This window comes from Aphis gossypii, chromosome 3 (genome assembly GCF_020184175.1).
Source record: "Aphis gossypii isolate Hap1 chromosome 3, ASM2018417v2, whole genome shotgun sequence".
NCBI lineage: Eukaryota > Metazoa > Arthropoda > Insecta > Hemiptera > Aphididae > Aphis > Aphis gossypii.
In genome coordinates, this window is record NC_065532.1 from 54,098,066 (window position 1) to 54,117,277 (window position 19,212).

At 26.9% G+C, this 19,212-nt stretch overlaps 2 protein-coding genes across 3 annotated transcripts; one reads left to right on the plus strand and one right to left on the minus strand.

Moving 5' to 3' along the window:
• The first annotated feature begins 25 nt into the window (after positions 1-25).
• On the plus strand, positions 26-13,743 carry LOC114124953 (uncharacterized). The gene is made up of 4 exons (XM_027988405.2): positions 26-347; positions 8,112-8,312; positions 10,555-10,647; positions 13,182-13,743. The coding sequence occupies exons 1-4, from the start codon at positions 251-253 to the stop codon at positions 13,517-13,519; spliced, it is 729 nt and encodes a 242-aa protein (XP_027844206.2). The 5' UTR covers positions 26-250; the 3' UTR covers positions 13,520-13,743.
• On the minus strand, positions 13,562-18,691 carry LOC114124951 (skeletal aspartic acid-rich protein 1-like). 2 transcript variants are annotated; one of them, XM_027988402.2, is made up of 4 exons: positions 18,266-18,691; positions 16,231-16,335; positions 15,972-16,157; positions 13,562-15,251 (listed from the first exon to the last, which is right to left on the minus strand). In XM_027988402.2, the coding sequence occupies exons 2-4, from the start codon at positions 16,301-16,303 to the stop codon at positions 14,047-14,049; spliced, it is 1,464 nt and encodes a 487-aa protein (XP_027844203.2). In that variant the 5' UTR covers positions 16,304-16,335; positions 18,266-18,691; the 3' UTR covers positions 13,562-14,046. The 2 variants fall into 2 exon arrangements, with proteins under 2 accessions (XP_027844203.2, XP_027844204.2); XM_027988403.2 differs by lacking the exon at positions 18,266-18,691 and adding an exon at positions 17,921-17,943.
• Positions 18,692-19,212: the final 521 nt, after the last annotated feature.

Here is a 19,212-nt window from a genome sequence, read left to right on the forward strand (position 1 = left end):
GAACTTATACGCTACATGCAACACACTAGCTATTAAACCTACGTATAGTGTAATGTACTGCATATGCATAGTTTTAAGGACGTTAAATGTAAATTTAGTGATAAAACCCGCAGCTGAACAAACTAGGCCTTAAAAGAGATGTATTCGCGTTCTATAATTATTAAGCGCATTGTTATAGTAGAACATCGGACGGATCGAAAACAAAAAAAGGAAAATCTATCAATACTACCTACAACACAAAACATTGTAAATGGATATTTTACGCGATTTCGTTGTTTTTGCTTTATTATTGTTGTACATTGTTGTAAAAAATAGTTTTACGTATACACACATTTGGAATTCAAAAGGTAAGTTTATTTTACCCATTTTAATGAAATTAAAACGTGACTCAAAATTGCAATCAAAACACAAATTGTGTCAATATCAAGTTACCTATACCTACAACTCTGGAACAGATTTTCAAATTTTAACGTTTAAGTAAAAATATATATACATATATATTTTTTTTAACATGCAAATATTAAGTAAAATATAATAAATTAATCAATACATTTTCATAACAACTTTAGTACATTTAATTTGCATCTAAATTACATTTAGGAATCTAATTTTTTATAAATTGTATAGATCAAAAAATTTTCTTATGCCTACATTGTTACTACATAAACTTCAATTTTAGACTATTTCAACCTAGCGCGAAAATTCAATAACTTAAAATAGTAAAGCTCGTCAGAATATATAATATGAAACTTATCTAAAAATGTTTAAATTGGGAATTGTGAGTGGAGCAAACGATCTATATTGGTATTGGAAATATTAAGTTTATTAGTTCAGCACGTTCTCAACTTAATGGTATTAAATTATTTTTCTGCAACACATTAAAAACCTAACCTAATCTAACTTTTCAATTTCCTACTACACCTTTCTTAGTTATAAATTAATTGCAAATAATACTTTATAGAAATATTATTAAAATTTAAAACTTTTTAAATTATTGTAAAAATAATGAAAAATTAGAATTAATAATTAATAGTATACAGTAGTCAACAGTTGTGCTTTACATAAATACGCTTTACTGTAATTTTAAATATTGACTTATAATTTATTTAAAATTGATCTATTTGCAAATTTTTGAATTATAGTAAGTCAATAAACTTGAATAAATTTTTATTAACTGAACTAATCTTTTGTTATTTTATATTTATGATATTTTTATATTCCATTTCTTAACTGATTTTTAATTAGATTAATAGTAAGTTAAATATTTAAAAACTGTTTTGATTTTACTAATACAAATGTTCTAATACTATAAAAATTAAAAAATAATAAAACTTAACTACCTACCAATCTCCAAAAATTATTAATGAAAAACAGCTGACAGTAAAACTGTTTAAGATTTTAATTTGTATACATAGAACAGCAGGATTGTATATTATACATTATAAACTCAACATTCATAAAATGTATATTTATTCAGTAATATAAGAAAAACAATTGTGAAAGATAATATTACAAGTTAATAGTATTTATAATGATATATTTATATTTTATACTACACTTTCCTTATTTTCTTGTAATTTAAGAAACATATTAAAATCTTTTAATTAACAAGACAGAAAACTATTTAAAATAATTACCTCTCATAACTTTGTAACAGAACACAATGTAAATTTGTTAGATATGTAGTAAAGCCATTCAAAATTAAACATATTGATTTGTTACAAACTTCTACAAATATCTTACAGAAAAATTTAAAAAACAATTATATTTTATATGATATTTTATTTAAATCAAAATGATTAAAATAAAATCATAAATCATAAATCATTATACTATTATATTATAATTGTATAAAAATATAATCATTTATATCATTATTTGAAGTCGGATTCTATTATGCTATACTTGGAAAATTTACTAACGTAACCTAAACTGACCTAACTCAAGTTTTCAGCAAAAATACTCAACTATAACAAATATAAATGAAATATATCTAACCAATATTATATTGGCAACTTATTAAATATTGTTATTTGTTGGATTACTCACTGATTTTGTTAAACCTTATTTTCACTATTATCTAAAGCTTTTTAAATTTTAAGCTACTAACTATATTCCAACAACATAATTTTATGAAAACAATTTTTTCCTGAAATAATCTGTGAGTGCTCTAATAATATTCAACAAAACAAACTCAGTAGTTTTTAAAAATTTACTAAAATAAAGTTGTTCTATTAACATTAACTTGCAAAAGCTCTATGTATTTATTAAGAAGTTACTAGTTAGCATTTATTTATTTTATAAACGCATTAATATTTTTATGTGTCAACGTGTTTAAAAATATAACATTCTATATTAAATTCAGGATACAATTGATCTAATGATCTGACCTTACCTCTTATTTAATGTAAAATTACTATCCGAAATAATTATATTTTATACTTGTAAGTCGAAAGTCATACCTCATAAGTCATAACAAATAATATTAATATTATAAATGATAAATATTCCTTTCACGATTATTACACAAATTCAATAAATTATCGATTTCCATTTGCATCAGTAATGACTAATGATAATACCTCCATTACACTTTGTTAAATTTGAAAATTATACAACATCCATTAAGCGCCAAGATATGAAAAAAGAAACAGTTTTAAAAACATTTTCTTTTAAAATGACTACCACGATGGCTAAGCACACTCTATAACAAGAAAAATATCTGCGTTTACTTAAATATTTTAGTATAATTAACCCAACAGATAACAGTTTATGCTTTAAATGCGGATATAATACGATAACCTCGTTAAAATCGCGATTAAATGGGATTCTACTAGTCAGTGTAACAAATTATTAAAGGAACCGCGATGTTATATAGACTCTTCTGTTCTCTGACGATACCTATTTATTATGACCGTTATTTACGGTCCGCTTGTAACGAAAATGCATTATTTCTCGTGCACTATTGTACGACTCGTGTGAAATACGTTTTCCAATTGATAGTTAACACACGCTATGCGTATAACGGGTCAGCCGTTAAAATTATTTTCCGTAAGAAATGTTACCTACACAAGATGATAATAATCAAATAATACCATGTTAAACGGATTAAAGCGGTGACTTGAAACTCGACCTAATTATATGTTCATAGTTTATATTTTGCTTGTGTATCTGTGCAGTAAATGATTAAATAGGGTCAAAAATGATAAGTAGGTATGTTCCGAAATGTAAAAATCAATTAATATATTTATAATTCCAGTATGGCATAAAATTTACCAAAATATACTTTTAAAACATGACTTAATCCTTATGTAGTAATAATATTTGAAAGCCAAAAGTTAAATGTTTTATTTGCCTATAAACTTATATCTTTATATCGATTATTATGTATTAATCTTTAAAATTTAAAATGATAGAGCAATAATTTTTATTTTTTAATATACCAACCACTGTCGAAAAATATATAAAAAGTTAAATATATTTCTTTGGATAGCAAATTTTAATTTTTTTCAATCTTAAAAATTACATTTATTACATTTTTCTATAATTTTGCATTCTTTTACTTCCTCTTTAATTTCAAAACAAATGTTTATATCAAAAAATAGACGAAATCTTAAAATACACCATAATATATAAGATGTATAAGGATCGTTAGATGATTTTGGTAAAATTAAGCTAGTTAATTGTTTGACCAACCAATGTTGATACTCAAATGCATATAAATATCTGCCCTAGTTATGTCTAACGGAGTTTACACGATTCAATATACTGCTCCGCGAGAACGTCCCAAATACATAAAATGTTTATTATAATATGTACAGAATGATACAATAATAATGTGCACCGACGGTATTCGTACCATCACATTTAACCGTTGAGATTTGCGCACAGGTTTATTTTTTTCTTTCGAAATTATCGCTATAATATTATTAGCTATCCCGGACGGGTGGATTAGTAGATATAGGTAGGAAGTACGTGCAACGTGAATTGTACTTATAACAAAACCGGAACCATTTATACTCGGTATAAAATATACTACACGCTGCATTGCAGTTAGACGCACATAGTATTATTATATTTACCGTCGTTGGAGAGTATGATTTTATGCCGCGTTTGTATCGAATCTCTAGATACCAACAATAACGGTCATCATACTATCATAGTTAGCAATACCTGCAGCTCCTCGTTAAAATACGAGACGTGCTTTGTAATAATGTTTTATTTTAAAATCTACTGTCTATTTTTTATTTAGTTTGTATTTATGATAAAATAATTATTATTATTATTAAAAAAGTGTTGAGATTTCACTTTGATACAGTCATCTATTAGTTCATCGTATACATCAAATAATTAATAAAAATAAAAAAATTCTATTAAAAATTAGTGCAAGTTAAATATAAATTAGCAATCAATTAAGATTATTTTTCTAAATTGAATCATAATATTAACTGTTTGACAGATTGATAAGAAGTAATTAAAATTAATATTATCGTCGAAAAAATATAAATATTGATATATTTGATTTCTTTTAGACTTATTTCTCTCTTTGGTTAACTTTCCTTTATGATTCATTATTAATTTTATTAATTTAAGTATGCGAGAGTTAATTTTATTCTAAAAAGTTATGTGTGATGCTTATTAGTTATTATTATCATACTGACATAGCTTATAATATAGGTTTTACTTTATAGTTTGTATAATGAAAAATTTGTAAATTACCACGTTTGGTATCTGCAGTAATATACTAATAAGTATATTACTTATATTATTTTATAATACATTCAATAAATGTGTATTTAAATACAAAAAAACTTTAATCGTGTTCTACTAAAAAATATTATAACTGATATCTCTTTTTTTTTTATGATTTTTTTAAAATACATAACTAACGTTATTCCAAAATGTTTGTATAATAAATGAGCAGTTTAAAATAGCGATTTAATATAAGATTATATAAACAAAAAACAAAAAACAATAAAATAAAAGATACAGTATTTTTAACAAATATTTTTAATTTGTTAAGAATAATTTTATTACAATAATACCTACAGCATAAGTTAAACATTAATAAAAATATATTATGTAAGCGTGTTTGCTAAATAACCAATGTATATAGTTCCAGTTGACAATTATATCCTAAACACTAGGTAATTAATTTATAATATTAATTAAATTTTAGTTTAACTTATGGCTTTAATTGAGAAATGCATTTTTAATTATGTAATCAAACCATTAACACTGCAGTCTGAAACATGTAATAATATTAAATCACCACCAAATATGAAACCTTATTTAAACACACCATACTTAACCAACATTTATTTAAAATATTTAAATTAAAACTATAATTACTTACGGATTCAAATAATTTAATTGTGCCATTTTAATTACTTGATGATGTATTTATAATTAAATATTATATTAACCTAACTAAAAAAATAATTGGCTCTAATATTCAAAATCTCTTTAGTTACTTACTTAGCTATTCTTATGTTATTTTTAATTAACTTTTCAGACACTAGATTTAACGTAGGTATTCTATAGATTTATATTCTTATAAATAAGAATTGTTTTCGTTTCAAACAATGTAAATACTATAGACACATCACATATAGACATTACAATAATATATTGTAAACATTAATATTTATTTTAAAGTTTTTTTGTTGACCTTCATTATATTGTTTAAAGAAACTTGTCTGCTTTTTTGTAAAATTAATAAATAAAAATAAATACTATTAATTAATAATTATAGTTTCCTAAATAATAAAACCAATAACGTGAGAAATAATTAAAACAATATGACAGAAAAATTATAAAATATGTATTCAATATAGATATACTGAGAAAAGATTTAAAAATTAATATTTTAATATTTTAAAATAAGACTCAAATTAGAAAACTTAACACTTTATAAACGAAATAACAAATAAGTATATATTTGGAATAATTAGATATATAAATTTCAGTTTTAGTTAAACAGGTCAGCAATTACGAGCGTTTAGCTGTACATAAATTATTGTTTACTGACCATGGAAATTATGTGTGACAAGTTCACAAATTACATTTTGATACCTTAAAGGGGCAATGAAGACATTTTCAAACGATTATGACTGTAACTAGTGAATGTTTACTGATGAGGCAATGTGGTATATTCCAAATTAAAGGGTTAAACGAGTAAAGCCACGAATTAGTTTAGAGTTCAAGTGTTGCTTGCAAGAAAATGTCATTTTCAGTAATAAGATTAAGAACAAACCAATGAGAGAGGGGGTATAATCTCAGTTCTAAACTAAAAGTTATTGCGAAAGGTTGGTAATTGAGCTAAATTTTATCTACCTGCTTCAAATACAATGTTTATTTATATTTTATTGGATAAAAAATAATATGAATAATACATGTTAAAGGGTACAGTAGTTGAAAATTTGGCTACAGCTACAAATACAATTAAATAAAAATTTTAATAAAACACAATTTTATAAAATATATATAATATATAGATTATAGGTACCTACTATGAAAATAAATTTGTAATGTATTCACATGATTATTAATTATTTGTCAAAAACAACTATTTTTTTTTAACCTACAGTTTTTACAAAGTCAAATCTGGTAAGATCTAATGTAGATGAAGATTTATTTCATAATATTTATACTTAACCTAACCTAACCTATGAATATAATATAAAATAACAAGATAATATATAACTTCTTTAAATAAAAATTCGTTTTCTGACCTTTATAATTGTATTTACTTAGGTACGCTTTTAGTTTTAATGTAAATTTCTGTTTTTACTTCCAACAAAATAACTAAAACTATACATATTGGTATTTGACTTTAAGAATTTTAAATACGCAAAAAGAAATACTCAACATTATTTCTAATTTAAGTTTTAGTTTCAGGATTAAACGCTCATATAATATTATTAAACTCGAAAACATAGGTGTCAAAAATATAATTGACAAATTTGACCCAATTACCAAAGTTAACAACAACAATAAATTGTTAAATACTGGGTCAACCTTTTATTAAAGTACAATTTTAGTAACTTAGTTACCGACTTACCATATTTTTTTTTGAAAGTCACCCTTTTTGACCAGCCAATCACTATCGTACTTGACAATAAAATATAAATAAAAAATTATTCCAATCATAAAATATGTAATATATTCATCATAAATCATACAAATACATTGAATATTTTATTTAAACTTTTACCTTTTACATATTATAATCATAGTTTATAGTTTGTGTTGGTGAAAGGGAGTACTCAAAACGCTGTTAAACTATTTGAGTGGTCAACAATTTAAATATTAGCAACGTTTGGAGTGGTTTAACAACGACACGCTGTGACACTGGGATGGATGGTCTGCAGGTGTGGGGGACAAACACTAAGTATACATACTATGAAAGTGGAAATTCGAAATAAAGTGAACTAAACTAGAATGCACACAATTATAAAGACGTGATATAATTAAATTATAACTAAATGTGATTCATCAGTATAAAAAATTTAAATGTTTTAATCTTCATTGACAGCAGCCAATTTACTCTATACTGGCATATAGAAAGTATACTAACATAAATTATATTTATATAATTTTCTATCACATTTTATACTTCTTAGTCATTATTGCGATATTTGGTAAATGTTGTGACACTTGTAACCAGATTAATTAATTTTAAAGTTTAAATCTTGTGCGTTACTTATGATTAACGTAACTGATTGACTGCAGTAATTTTTTAAAACTATTTCATTCAATAACCGTATTTGAAGGCATACAATATTTTGAATTATAATTTTGATTATTCCAAACATTATATTCCCCGAGTTATTTAAATAGTAAAATTAATAGATTGTTATCTATTAATTTTGATGTTAATTTTATGAATATTTGAAATCAATCTATATATTCTGCAGGAAATAGAAAAGCATATAGAAACCAATGTGCATAGTAGTTGGTACACTATAAACAATAAACATAATGATTTATTATTACTATTACATATAATCAATCAAAATTCTTGGAAGTCCTAAATATGTGCACTAGAAAAATAACAGTTTAGGATAATTTAAGAAAAAATTAAACAAATTATGTTTTGTATTTTGTAGTTACAGGCACAGACCATAAGTGGTACGACATATATTATGATGTAATGACACGTAAAAAGATACCAATGGTTCAACGGTTTGGAGATCGACAAGATGAACTAAGTACTGCACGATTTGGAAGTATACCATGTTCATGCCAAGATTTGACGTGTGGTTGTTGTGCACAGTTCAACATACGATTTTTCGATTACAATAAAAAAGGTATATTTTAATAATCAATTCATTTTTATTTTATCAACAACAAATACAAAGCAAGTGACAACAAACATACCATAGTTGATGAAAATACCTATTATCAAAATTCAATTTTCGAGGTCATCATATCAAAATGTTTTGAATTTTTCCAATTAAAACGATAATATTTACTATGTAATTATAGTATAAATATTTTTTTATATAATAAGCAGCACAAACTAAAATAAATTAAGTCATTGCTAAAAAATACACTATTGAAGTACAAGTTCATAATGTACACTTTATTTTGTTATTCATATTATACTGCTAAGATTTTCTATAAATTGTTCAGAACCATCTGACATTTTAACTGTATACGTATTTATGACTTCTTTAATACGCCTGAGTATTTCACTTCACTAAAATATAAATAATGGTACTACATTTTATCTTTTATTTCCCGTGACAACAAAAAAACATTGAGGCTTTTCATTTTAGTGGTTTTATAATATTCTAACTACCATAATTATTATTTATTACTAAACATTTATCATTTAAATTATAATATACATAGGAAGATATATATTACTATTTTACAACCATCTATAATCTTATATTATGATAAAATTATATTACATCAATACAATCTATTTTTTCACTTCACATAAAATTATGTAAGTCTATTTTTTGATTTTAAATATAAATTTAATAGGTACCGAAGAAACATTTTGGATCAAGAATAAATATAAATAACCAATAACCATGCATAAATAAATAAAATATGAATGTACGTAAAATGTCTATAAACATTAATAATTAAACATTCAAAAATTAAAAGTATTAATACAATTACAAACCAATAGTATATCTATCTAAATGATATACAAGTATAAAATATAAACAGTAGTAAGTATTACAGTTAAATATATATGTTGTTCAATATATGCTCCATAAGACAAAACAAAAATACAAATAGATAGTCTGTAATTTATAGTGTGCTGCCAACTCTCAAACGTTAGATTAGGTTAGGTTAGGTTAGGTTAAAACCGTAAAACAATATTCAATTTAAAATATAATATAGCTTAGACTTTGATGTATTGGTACTCTTTATTACTATATAATATCATGGTACAGAATACATTCTAAAAGTTATATTTAAAAATAAATATAATTATTATGACGTCAATATTAATTAATTCATATCTATAGTCAAACCGAATACTTATATTTAATTAACCGTGATGGAACGTTTAAAGTGTACGTGACATGATTCTCAATAATTATTGACGGTCATTGACGGTTGACCAAGTTTGACAACTAAAAGAATGGAGAAAGTTTTATCAACTGTTTCGAAGAAAATTATATTGTTGATAAGTATATAGTTATTTTTTCTTACATTCTGAAGTATTCAATTTTGTTCATATATTTCATAAATTTAATCCCACAGTCAACTCTAACAAAGAAAACATAAACTTCAATACCAACATGAAATTGTGTTATTATAATAATAAAAATATTTCTTAAATAAATGAATACAGCCAAAATTAAAAAAACATTTATAAATCTAATTTTTACATCAATTTTTTTAATATTTTTAATATTTGGCAAAACTTACATTTTAAACGTAATTATGGGTTATTAAAAAAAAAAAACAGGACATTTGATATTTTATTAGGTATTTTATTTTATACTAACATTATTTCTAAATGTATTTATATAATATAATACTTCAAAAATCCTAAACTTTTTTAAAAATTTAATTAAAATCGTGTAAAAATTTTGAAATTACATTGTAATCTAGTGAACTCAATGAGTAATGACGGGATTTTTTAATCTCATTACACGTCTCTTGTCCACAATGAAAGAACAACCGTTAGTTTATTTTAGTTTTATGTTAAATATTATGAGAATGAAATATATATATATATATATATAATATATATCCTGCAGCAAGGTTTTTGGTAAGATCGTAATTTAAAAAAAAAAAATAATAAAGGCCAACCAACTACTATAGCTCGCAGGCAAACAAGGATACTAATTGAATGTGACAGCAGGATGAAGAAATATCGTCCTTGTAATCCCAGTTTTATTAACTTCGTACATGGTCCCGTACTTAACGCGTAGTAAACCATGGTAAATTTTATGTTTTACTCCCCAAGATAGAGTCAAAGTCCGGAATTAATATAATCTAGCACCCTGCAGTAAATTAGAGACTACAAAAATCAGATCAATATCAAATACCAACGCACTGATTTGTTTTTATTCGCAGGATGTATGAATTTCACTTACGATCCCTTTGACTTTGCAGTCACAGGCAACATGTTTATGGACGACGAGTCATTGTACGAGTACAAGATATCCGGTATGTATTATTTACCAAACATGTTAATTGTATATACTTTTAACTATAATTATTGATAGTCCAATACACCAATTAATGTTAGGTACCACCCAATCAATAGAATCAAAATACTTTATGGCATGAACTGAAAACTGTCATGATTATTTTACCTTTAAACAACGGTTTCAATAATTTATATTAAAATCTAAAGATTCCAATTGTCAAATTCAATACTGAATACGGACTTTCAAGAGTGAAAATTAATATAACTTTTACTAGAAACATACAAATATTCGAGCTTCTTGAAAATTGAACTGACGAACACATTTGTTAAACTTCAGCAATATAAACATTAAAGCAACTTAAACTCAAACTAAACTATATTGTAGATTTGGAACAAAGTACCTATACAATCTATACCATATTGTTTACAGCTGTTAAAAAAAAAGCTTATAATATTTTAACATTTTTACATTTTTTTTACCATAAAAATAAAACTTAAATATTTTAATTTTTAAATAAATAATAATAAATTTAATTTGCTTCAATTTCTTATAATTATTCTTAAAATTTAAATTTTATATTTATGTCACACAAACCTACATTTATTAACTAATGTTAAAATAATAAGTCCATAAAAAAATATCTACTGCTCATATAACTTAATTTATTAAGATTATTTGTGTATATTTATTGTTAGAATTAACATGTATATATTTATATACATATTAATTTGAATAATTAGGTACGTTAATTTCTGTTTAATATTTTTATTTTATAAAAATTAAACCATCAAATTGTACTGCAATATGTATGCCTAATACCCTAATATAAAATGGTAAGATAGATAATACAATATCTACCACAAGCCCATAACACTAACCTAACCATAATTACAGAGCTTAAATTGGTGATGAAGGGGTGGAAACTGAACTAAATTAGTTATGCTGAAATTTTGACATGCCTTCGTGTTCTAACATAGGTTAGGTTCGATGTCATCGTATCTTATGAACTATTATATTTTTATTATTTTATTCGCGCGTAATGGTAATTAATTTTTCTTTATTATATGTACAAATCTTACATTCTTATCTAATATTATTTATGTCTTAAGATATCATTGATCGTTGTTTTGAGTATTATTATGTAAATCGCCTTAACTTCTATTCTATGATCTATTATAAATTAAGTGGTTTTTGTATTGTTTGCGTATGTATATCACAAAATTATTAATTTTTATAATTAAAAAACAGTATATTATTTAATTAAACAGAGTCCTCTACTTTTATTTTTCCAATTCGAGTATTTGTTAAAAATGTGAGTCACGCTTTATCAATCACACGGTGTAATATACATTTATACGTATCATTATTTATTTATACACGTGTTTTGTGTACAATACACAAGATTTTTAGTTGTTTTGAATATTTATGTTAGAAAATGTAATAATTTTAACAGTTAGACAGGTATTCATGTTAACTGTAAATAATATACTTGTTAAAAATATTCAATGTTACACTATGTATACTCGTATACTTTTATTATTATTATTTATTATCGTAAATGGACAATTTATATTTCTGAAAATGCATTTTAATATTTATATACAATGTATTTATATGGTATGTAGGTATTAAATATGTGGTTATCTATAGGTTCATAATATTTTGCTATTAATCATATATACATCGAAGTTACCTATATCATTAATAATTTTTAGTAAAAAAAAGTATGGGTAGTAAGCCATAGAATAAAGAATATAGTAGTAAACCTACACTTAAATTATATTATGTAGTATAAATATTCACGTAAACAGGCGCTGATACAAACTTGAAACTGTGCACATTTTCAATTACTCTTTACACGGGAGCAGTCCCTATTTTTTTCAGGACCATAAGCAAATTAATATTATAAGGTCCATAAATAGTGTAATAAAATATTTTTTATCATTTTGATAAAAAAAATAATAATTATAATAATAATTACAGAGATTTATAGAATAAATGCCTAACCTCCTTGGTTATACAAATTCTTAGTATCCTAGTGTAACTTAAAATGTTCACTCTTCAGCATTAGAATAATAACACTGGTAACTATATTAGCTATACGAAATACTACACTAAATAATTAATAGATAATAATGAAAATACAGAGCACTCAATTTTTCACAGTTAAAAACTAATAAGGAATAACTTTAGTCATCCCCCGACTCTACGATTCTAAGTCGATTACTTGCAATACCTAACGAATTTCTACGAAGAAATTGGTATACATTAAGCTGCACACTCCATAATATAACTACACAAATTAAATAAGAGTGTGTTATTGCAATTGTATAAAGAACATTTTTTAAGCTAGCAGTCCTAACGAATATTTGCAAGTAATCTTATAATCGTGTATTATTATCTGACTAACGCACATGTCTGAATAGAAATTTTAGGGAGCCCCTAGAAATTGTCCTAAGATGGGTTAAGGGGAAAAATTGTCCGGTTCCTTTCTACTATGAACGACCCTGTTAACATATCTTCGCTTACTTAAATTAGTTTTCCTTATAGCTAAAAATCCACCGCCAGCATGTCTACGAGTTCCTGTGCCGTACTTACCGTCAATGGATATGTGCATGAAAATGTTTGACATTTACACGCCCGGTAGAAACTTGCATGCGTGCGTCAATTTCCTCACGCGCATTGAACACGCCGAAGTGCTCGTGTTAGAATTCGATTGTTTCGTGATTGGTCGTGACGGTGTGAACCTAGAAAAGTATAATATGACCACGTCTACAACTGCCACCCCCATTGCAACCGCTGCCGATGCTACTACCACGACAACACAGACGTACGACACGACGGCGCCCGACCTGGACATCACTGTCATGGAGATGAATGCGCACTAATTACGGTAAACGCGACGGGCAAAAATATAACAACAAATCGTATATTGTTCTGCAGTTTATTTGGTTTTATTTGCACAAAATAACGAAAACACATTCAGTATAATGTTATTATGAGCTACAGGAAATTATTATCCAAAAAAAAAGCAAAAATATAATGTCATTAATATGTATAATCGACATACAACACTCGAAACATAAATAAACATTAAACATATTATAATAAATATTATATTTTTTTCACGATATGATTTCATCGAATAATAAATTAATAAATTAATAATAAGTTATATAGTATATAATATATATTATATTATTATGTACAACTTAACGAACAATGAAACGTGAGTAATTCACGTTATTTCGGCTGTCCAAAAACAACACAGTATCTGACACTCTTATCAAAATTGATGTTTTTACCATAGAGTGATACTCTATTTGGTAATTACTTATCTTGCTCTCCTGTAAAATGTTGTCAAACGTAGTTACTGTGTTATGTTCTTGGACAGCCGATTTGTGAGCAGCGATTTCTATACTTTCTTCATGAAATGTATCGTCGACTCGTCGTCTGACGAGGACAATCTCATCCTTCTGTGTGTCCTACCTCTCCTATCATTGGGCACAATAGCCACAGGCATGTGCTTGAAACGCCTGCTGTAACTGTCGTCATCATCGTCATCGTCATCATCGTCATCGTAGTCCTTGCCGGCCGGTACGCTACCGACGGTCGAAGACGCAGCCGCCGACACTGCAGCTGCCTCGGTGGTAGCTTGTTTGTCAGCCGACTTGGTCGTGGCAACTGTCGAGTTCTTTTCAGAATCCGACATGCCTACAGCGCTTGCAGCCGTTTCGATGATGTCCGACACGATGTCACCGTCGTCTTCGTCCTCGTCCTCGTCATCGTCGTCCTCGTAGTCCTTGTCCTTATTCGTCGTTGGTGTAGGCACAGTCTCTACGCGATCAGTAGGATTGTCGTCGAGTGGTGAAGCAGCAGTTGGTCTCACTTCGGAAATGACTTCAGAAGACGACGATACCGGTTCTTGGACGACACTCACCGTGTACGAAGTAGACGTCACTGATTCAGCGCTCGTCTGTTTCTCGCTTGTCACCTGTTGACTTGTCAACTGTGATGGTGTAGTTATTTTTGATTTTACAGTAACCGCAGAGGGTTTGGCGGTCGGTTTGACATTTGTATCTGCCTCATCTTCCTCACCACCGCCTCCGCCGAAAAGGCTATCTAGGAAATCTGTGCTTAGCGCACTGAAACCAGTATAATCACCGGTGGATTCCACGTCGTTTTCCGAGTCCTCATCCACTGTGTCGTCGTCCTCCTCTTCCTCGTCATCACCACCTCCAAGACCATAATCGTCGTCATCGTCGTCGTCATCGTCATCCTCGTCATCTTCATCCTCTCCTTGAAGTGTCTGCGATGCTGGCAGTGGTTGTGCTGGTTCTACTTTCATTCCTTGTGGTCCAAACCGGAAACATGACACCCTCAATGCGGCTTCGACGTCGTCGAGAGCTCTAAGCTCAAGCCCCAAACATGCTTTGAACTGGTCACCTTCCTTTGAGATACCATACACCCGACCACAGAATTTTGATATACCCCCAGGTAGAGACATGCACACGGGTTTTGGTTTCTTTCCAGATATGGTCGTGTTACGTAAAACCTTGTCCCCAAAGCTCATCGTTACCATCATCTGATCGCCTTTTAAATATTTCAATGATGCACAACCTATTATGTAAACATAGGATGACGCATTTAGTTAAAAATATTATTTCATTTAAAATTAAAATATATAAGTATAGGTTCTATCGAGTTTATTAAAGTATGTTATTATTTTTTTTTTTTAATTTTCATCTTAAATTTGAATTTATTTTGAATTATGGAAGAATAAATTAAACATTAAACATTTCTATACATAGGTAGGTAATACAATAAATTTTTAAGTGAAATTTATATATTAACGAGTACTTGTTAAAATATGAACAATTTAAAATCTTTTTCGTTATATTTTAATTTTGTTAACCTTTGGTGATACTTGTGGGGTAATTATTTATCCCAGTTTATTTTTAATACACTACAAATAATTTTATGGATTTTATTCACTTAATTGAGACGTGTTATCTTTTAGTCAATATCAAATAGTCACAAAAAATATCATTTTTTAATTTTTTTCATAAAAATTACATAATAATTAAAAATTAATTAATTAATATGAAATAATTAATATACTTTTAAAATAAGAGTAAAAAAAAAATTTTAAATTGCTTTTATAAATATGTAATCATAAACACTTGATATATAAATACTATTTAATCAAATAATTATTTTGATTTGAACGGAATAAATCTCACGCGTGAAACGTAGTCTGATACTACGCACGTCGCGCGTCGCTAAAGGTTTATTTATATTATAGAACTTTTTTTATTACTTATTTTTAAATTTATTTACCTGGTCCTTTAATAGGAACTACTGGCAATGAAAAATCTCTGCAACAATTACACATAAGATTGGAACAAGCGCAATATCGGTTGGGAGGAGCTGCTTGAGGAGTAGCTTGTCTAGCTCGACCCATTGCTTTTAAATGATCTTTAACATTATTTAATCCAATATTCCACACATCTTTTTTTTCCGGAACTAAAAACAAAATAAATAATTTCATAATAATTTCTTATTTCATAAGAATAAATTCATAACATACGAGACTTACCTACTCTACCGTAGGCCGCAAAAGCTATGATCAAAAAGATCAACAGCAATTCGAATACGACTGATAGTCGCATTTTTATATAAATTGCTGACCAATTTAAAAAAACTGTAATAAAATCAAAAATGTTAGTATAATGTAACACATAGGTTAAAAATCAAAATGTCTAACTTTCTTTTGACTAAATAATAACAGTTGGTTAGAAAATGGTGAAAGGTTCATATGTATCATCATAATTCTGAACTGACCTTGTCCTTAAAAAGAGAAATTCTCTTTCCGTCACCCAGAACGAGTTTTTCATCTCAGTATTATACCATAAAAATACATTTTAATAATGGTCATTATTATCAATAATCATTTAACTATGCGTGTAATTCCAATACAATTGAATAGAATAGTTTTACACTCAGCAGAGAAATTTGCATAGAACAATATTTTAGAAAATATGAATTTTATAGAAGAAAATAAATTAATTAGCTATGGCTTTATATTAAATGAAATTTATAAATATGTGTCATTAAAAAATCATTTAGCAGTTATTCTTACATAAAAAATAATTATAGTATAATTTCATAATTAATGATATAATAAAGCATAATGTTTTTTTATGGAACTCAATTTTTTTTAACTGTACTCGTGCATTAAAATAAAAAAGGTATTCCAACTATTTAATAACTTCTCCGATACCTATTTTCTTTCACTAATAATGATCAAAAAACACTGTATGATTTTGTTTATATACGCTATTTATTAAAATAACTTGTTTCTGCGCTATCATGAGTCATCATTATTCATAAGTATTAAATTATTACCATAACAAAATAAATATATTTTGTTTATATTTTTTTTACTACAAATTGAATACAAATTATTAACTATTGATAAGTAAAGCTTGTTATTAATTTAATAAATTAAAATATAAAAATAATTTTATTAAATTAAATATTTAAAAATACGATCAAACTTAATAATTATTATTGTAAACGATACATATAGAAAGTAATATTGAACAAAATTAAAATTTTATTCGTAGTTACAAATACTTATAAATTAAAGAAAAATAGATAAATTAATAAGTAAAAAAAAAAAAATCAAACTTAAAACTTTTAAACAAATCATAAATATTTTCTTTCATCAATATTATCCTATTGTCAGTAATTAAAATTGTTAGATTTAACAATATACTAGACGTGCAAAATGAACAACACTCATACGATTTACTTTTTTCCTGCCAATATTGGTATTTCTTTTCAAGCAACGCTTTTTAAATTTATTGAATCAACTTATAAATATAATATGTATACTGTATAGTATATATTTTTTATCAAATGATAAAAATAAACATTTAATAAAAATCTAATATTTATAAAGTAAATGAGATCTCTATCGACTCTATGTAGTTTTGTGACAATAGTAAATAAATATTTCAACTTCAAAAAACTTCAGAATATTTTAGAAATTAAGATAGTTTAGTATCAACATATATTCTTCTCTATAAGGTTTAAAAATCAAATTAAATACACGATCTGATACCTAGTTTTCTATTGGTGTGTTAACATATCATGCATTCATTCAAAATGTAAGTGTTATTTTTTTTCAACTAACATCGTCATCATATCTTTTTAAAAGCATTGACAGATTACTTATCTAACGTTATTTTATTTAAAATGTATATAATGTCAAAAAAACTTACAATAACTCTTTTCAGCAACCTTACATCATTCTATGTCACGTCAATAGACGTCCAGTGTTCACTAACATAAAATATCTAAAATGTATTGAGACCCTTCGTTCTCTTAAAAAAAAAAAAAGAAACCTGAAAGATTATCTAAAAGGCACTCCCGTAAAATTATGAATCACGTTAAACTTTCTAAAGCCCACTCTCACTATTGGTCGCTCAATCTCTTTTTGAGAAAACCTAACCCAATTGTTCCTGGAGGCATAAAGCCTGAAGTTACTCGCGAAGTCAAAATAAAAATAAAATAAATATTGTAACAATAATAATAATAGTAAATAAGAAACAATAAAAAACACGTACCTTTGGTACTATATTCCGGCGAAGAAACACGTCTAGCAAGATACACGCTGGATGAAAAACCGCCTTGAACTCGTCTCTCGTGGTAGGAACTAACTGTGACGAGTCCGGTAGAATTACAACGGCCGCCGTTCTTGTTCCGGGCTAACAACCGGGTCAGGTATGTGTGTCAGCGCGGAGACGAGATAGTATTCCCCACTAAAAAACCCACTCTCGTTCCGGGACGATTTTCCTTTCGCGCACGTATAACGCTATACGCGACCTCGACGGCGATACCGGTGACCGTCTTACGTGCCGCTTGGAAGCTCATCGTTGTTCGACTACCCTTTTGGAATATAATAGACGGAAAAAATGCTGCCGTCTCCGAGCGATGAGCATAAAACGGAAAAATACTATTTCACGGAGAACCGGTCGTCGTTATTTCTTTCCCCGACATAGACTTTAACGCATTCTCCCCCCTCCGCCAACCCACAACAATAAACACAAGAACACACACGTACGAAATATTATCTAGAGTAACCGACGACACCACAGATAATAAAGGGGTAGACAAAGACGCAACAGTTACTTTTTTTGCTATCGAATTAAAAAAATCATGAACGTTCAGATCAATCAGATGTATAATACCCTGACAGTGGTATTGTAATGTATAGATAGTAGATAACGTTTATGTTATCGTTCATATATAATACATATAGTGTTAAATATAGACAATGTTTATAGGGAAGGGGGCTCACTTCAGTGCGTTTCATGTATAACAATATAATAGCTAATAAATATTTCATTTAAAAATATTATTTGTTTTATTCAAATTATTAAAAACATATTCTTTATTTATTTTATATCAATGTACCTATATGAGGAATTATTTTTCTTATATACAAATTGACTCTTCAATGAACTGCTGAGTTGTGCCTTTTTCGCCTTTGATAATTATTTTCATAAAATAT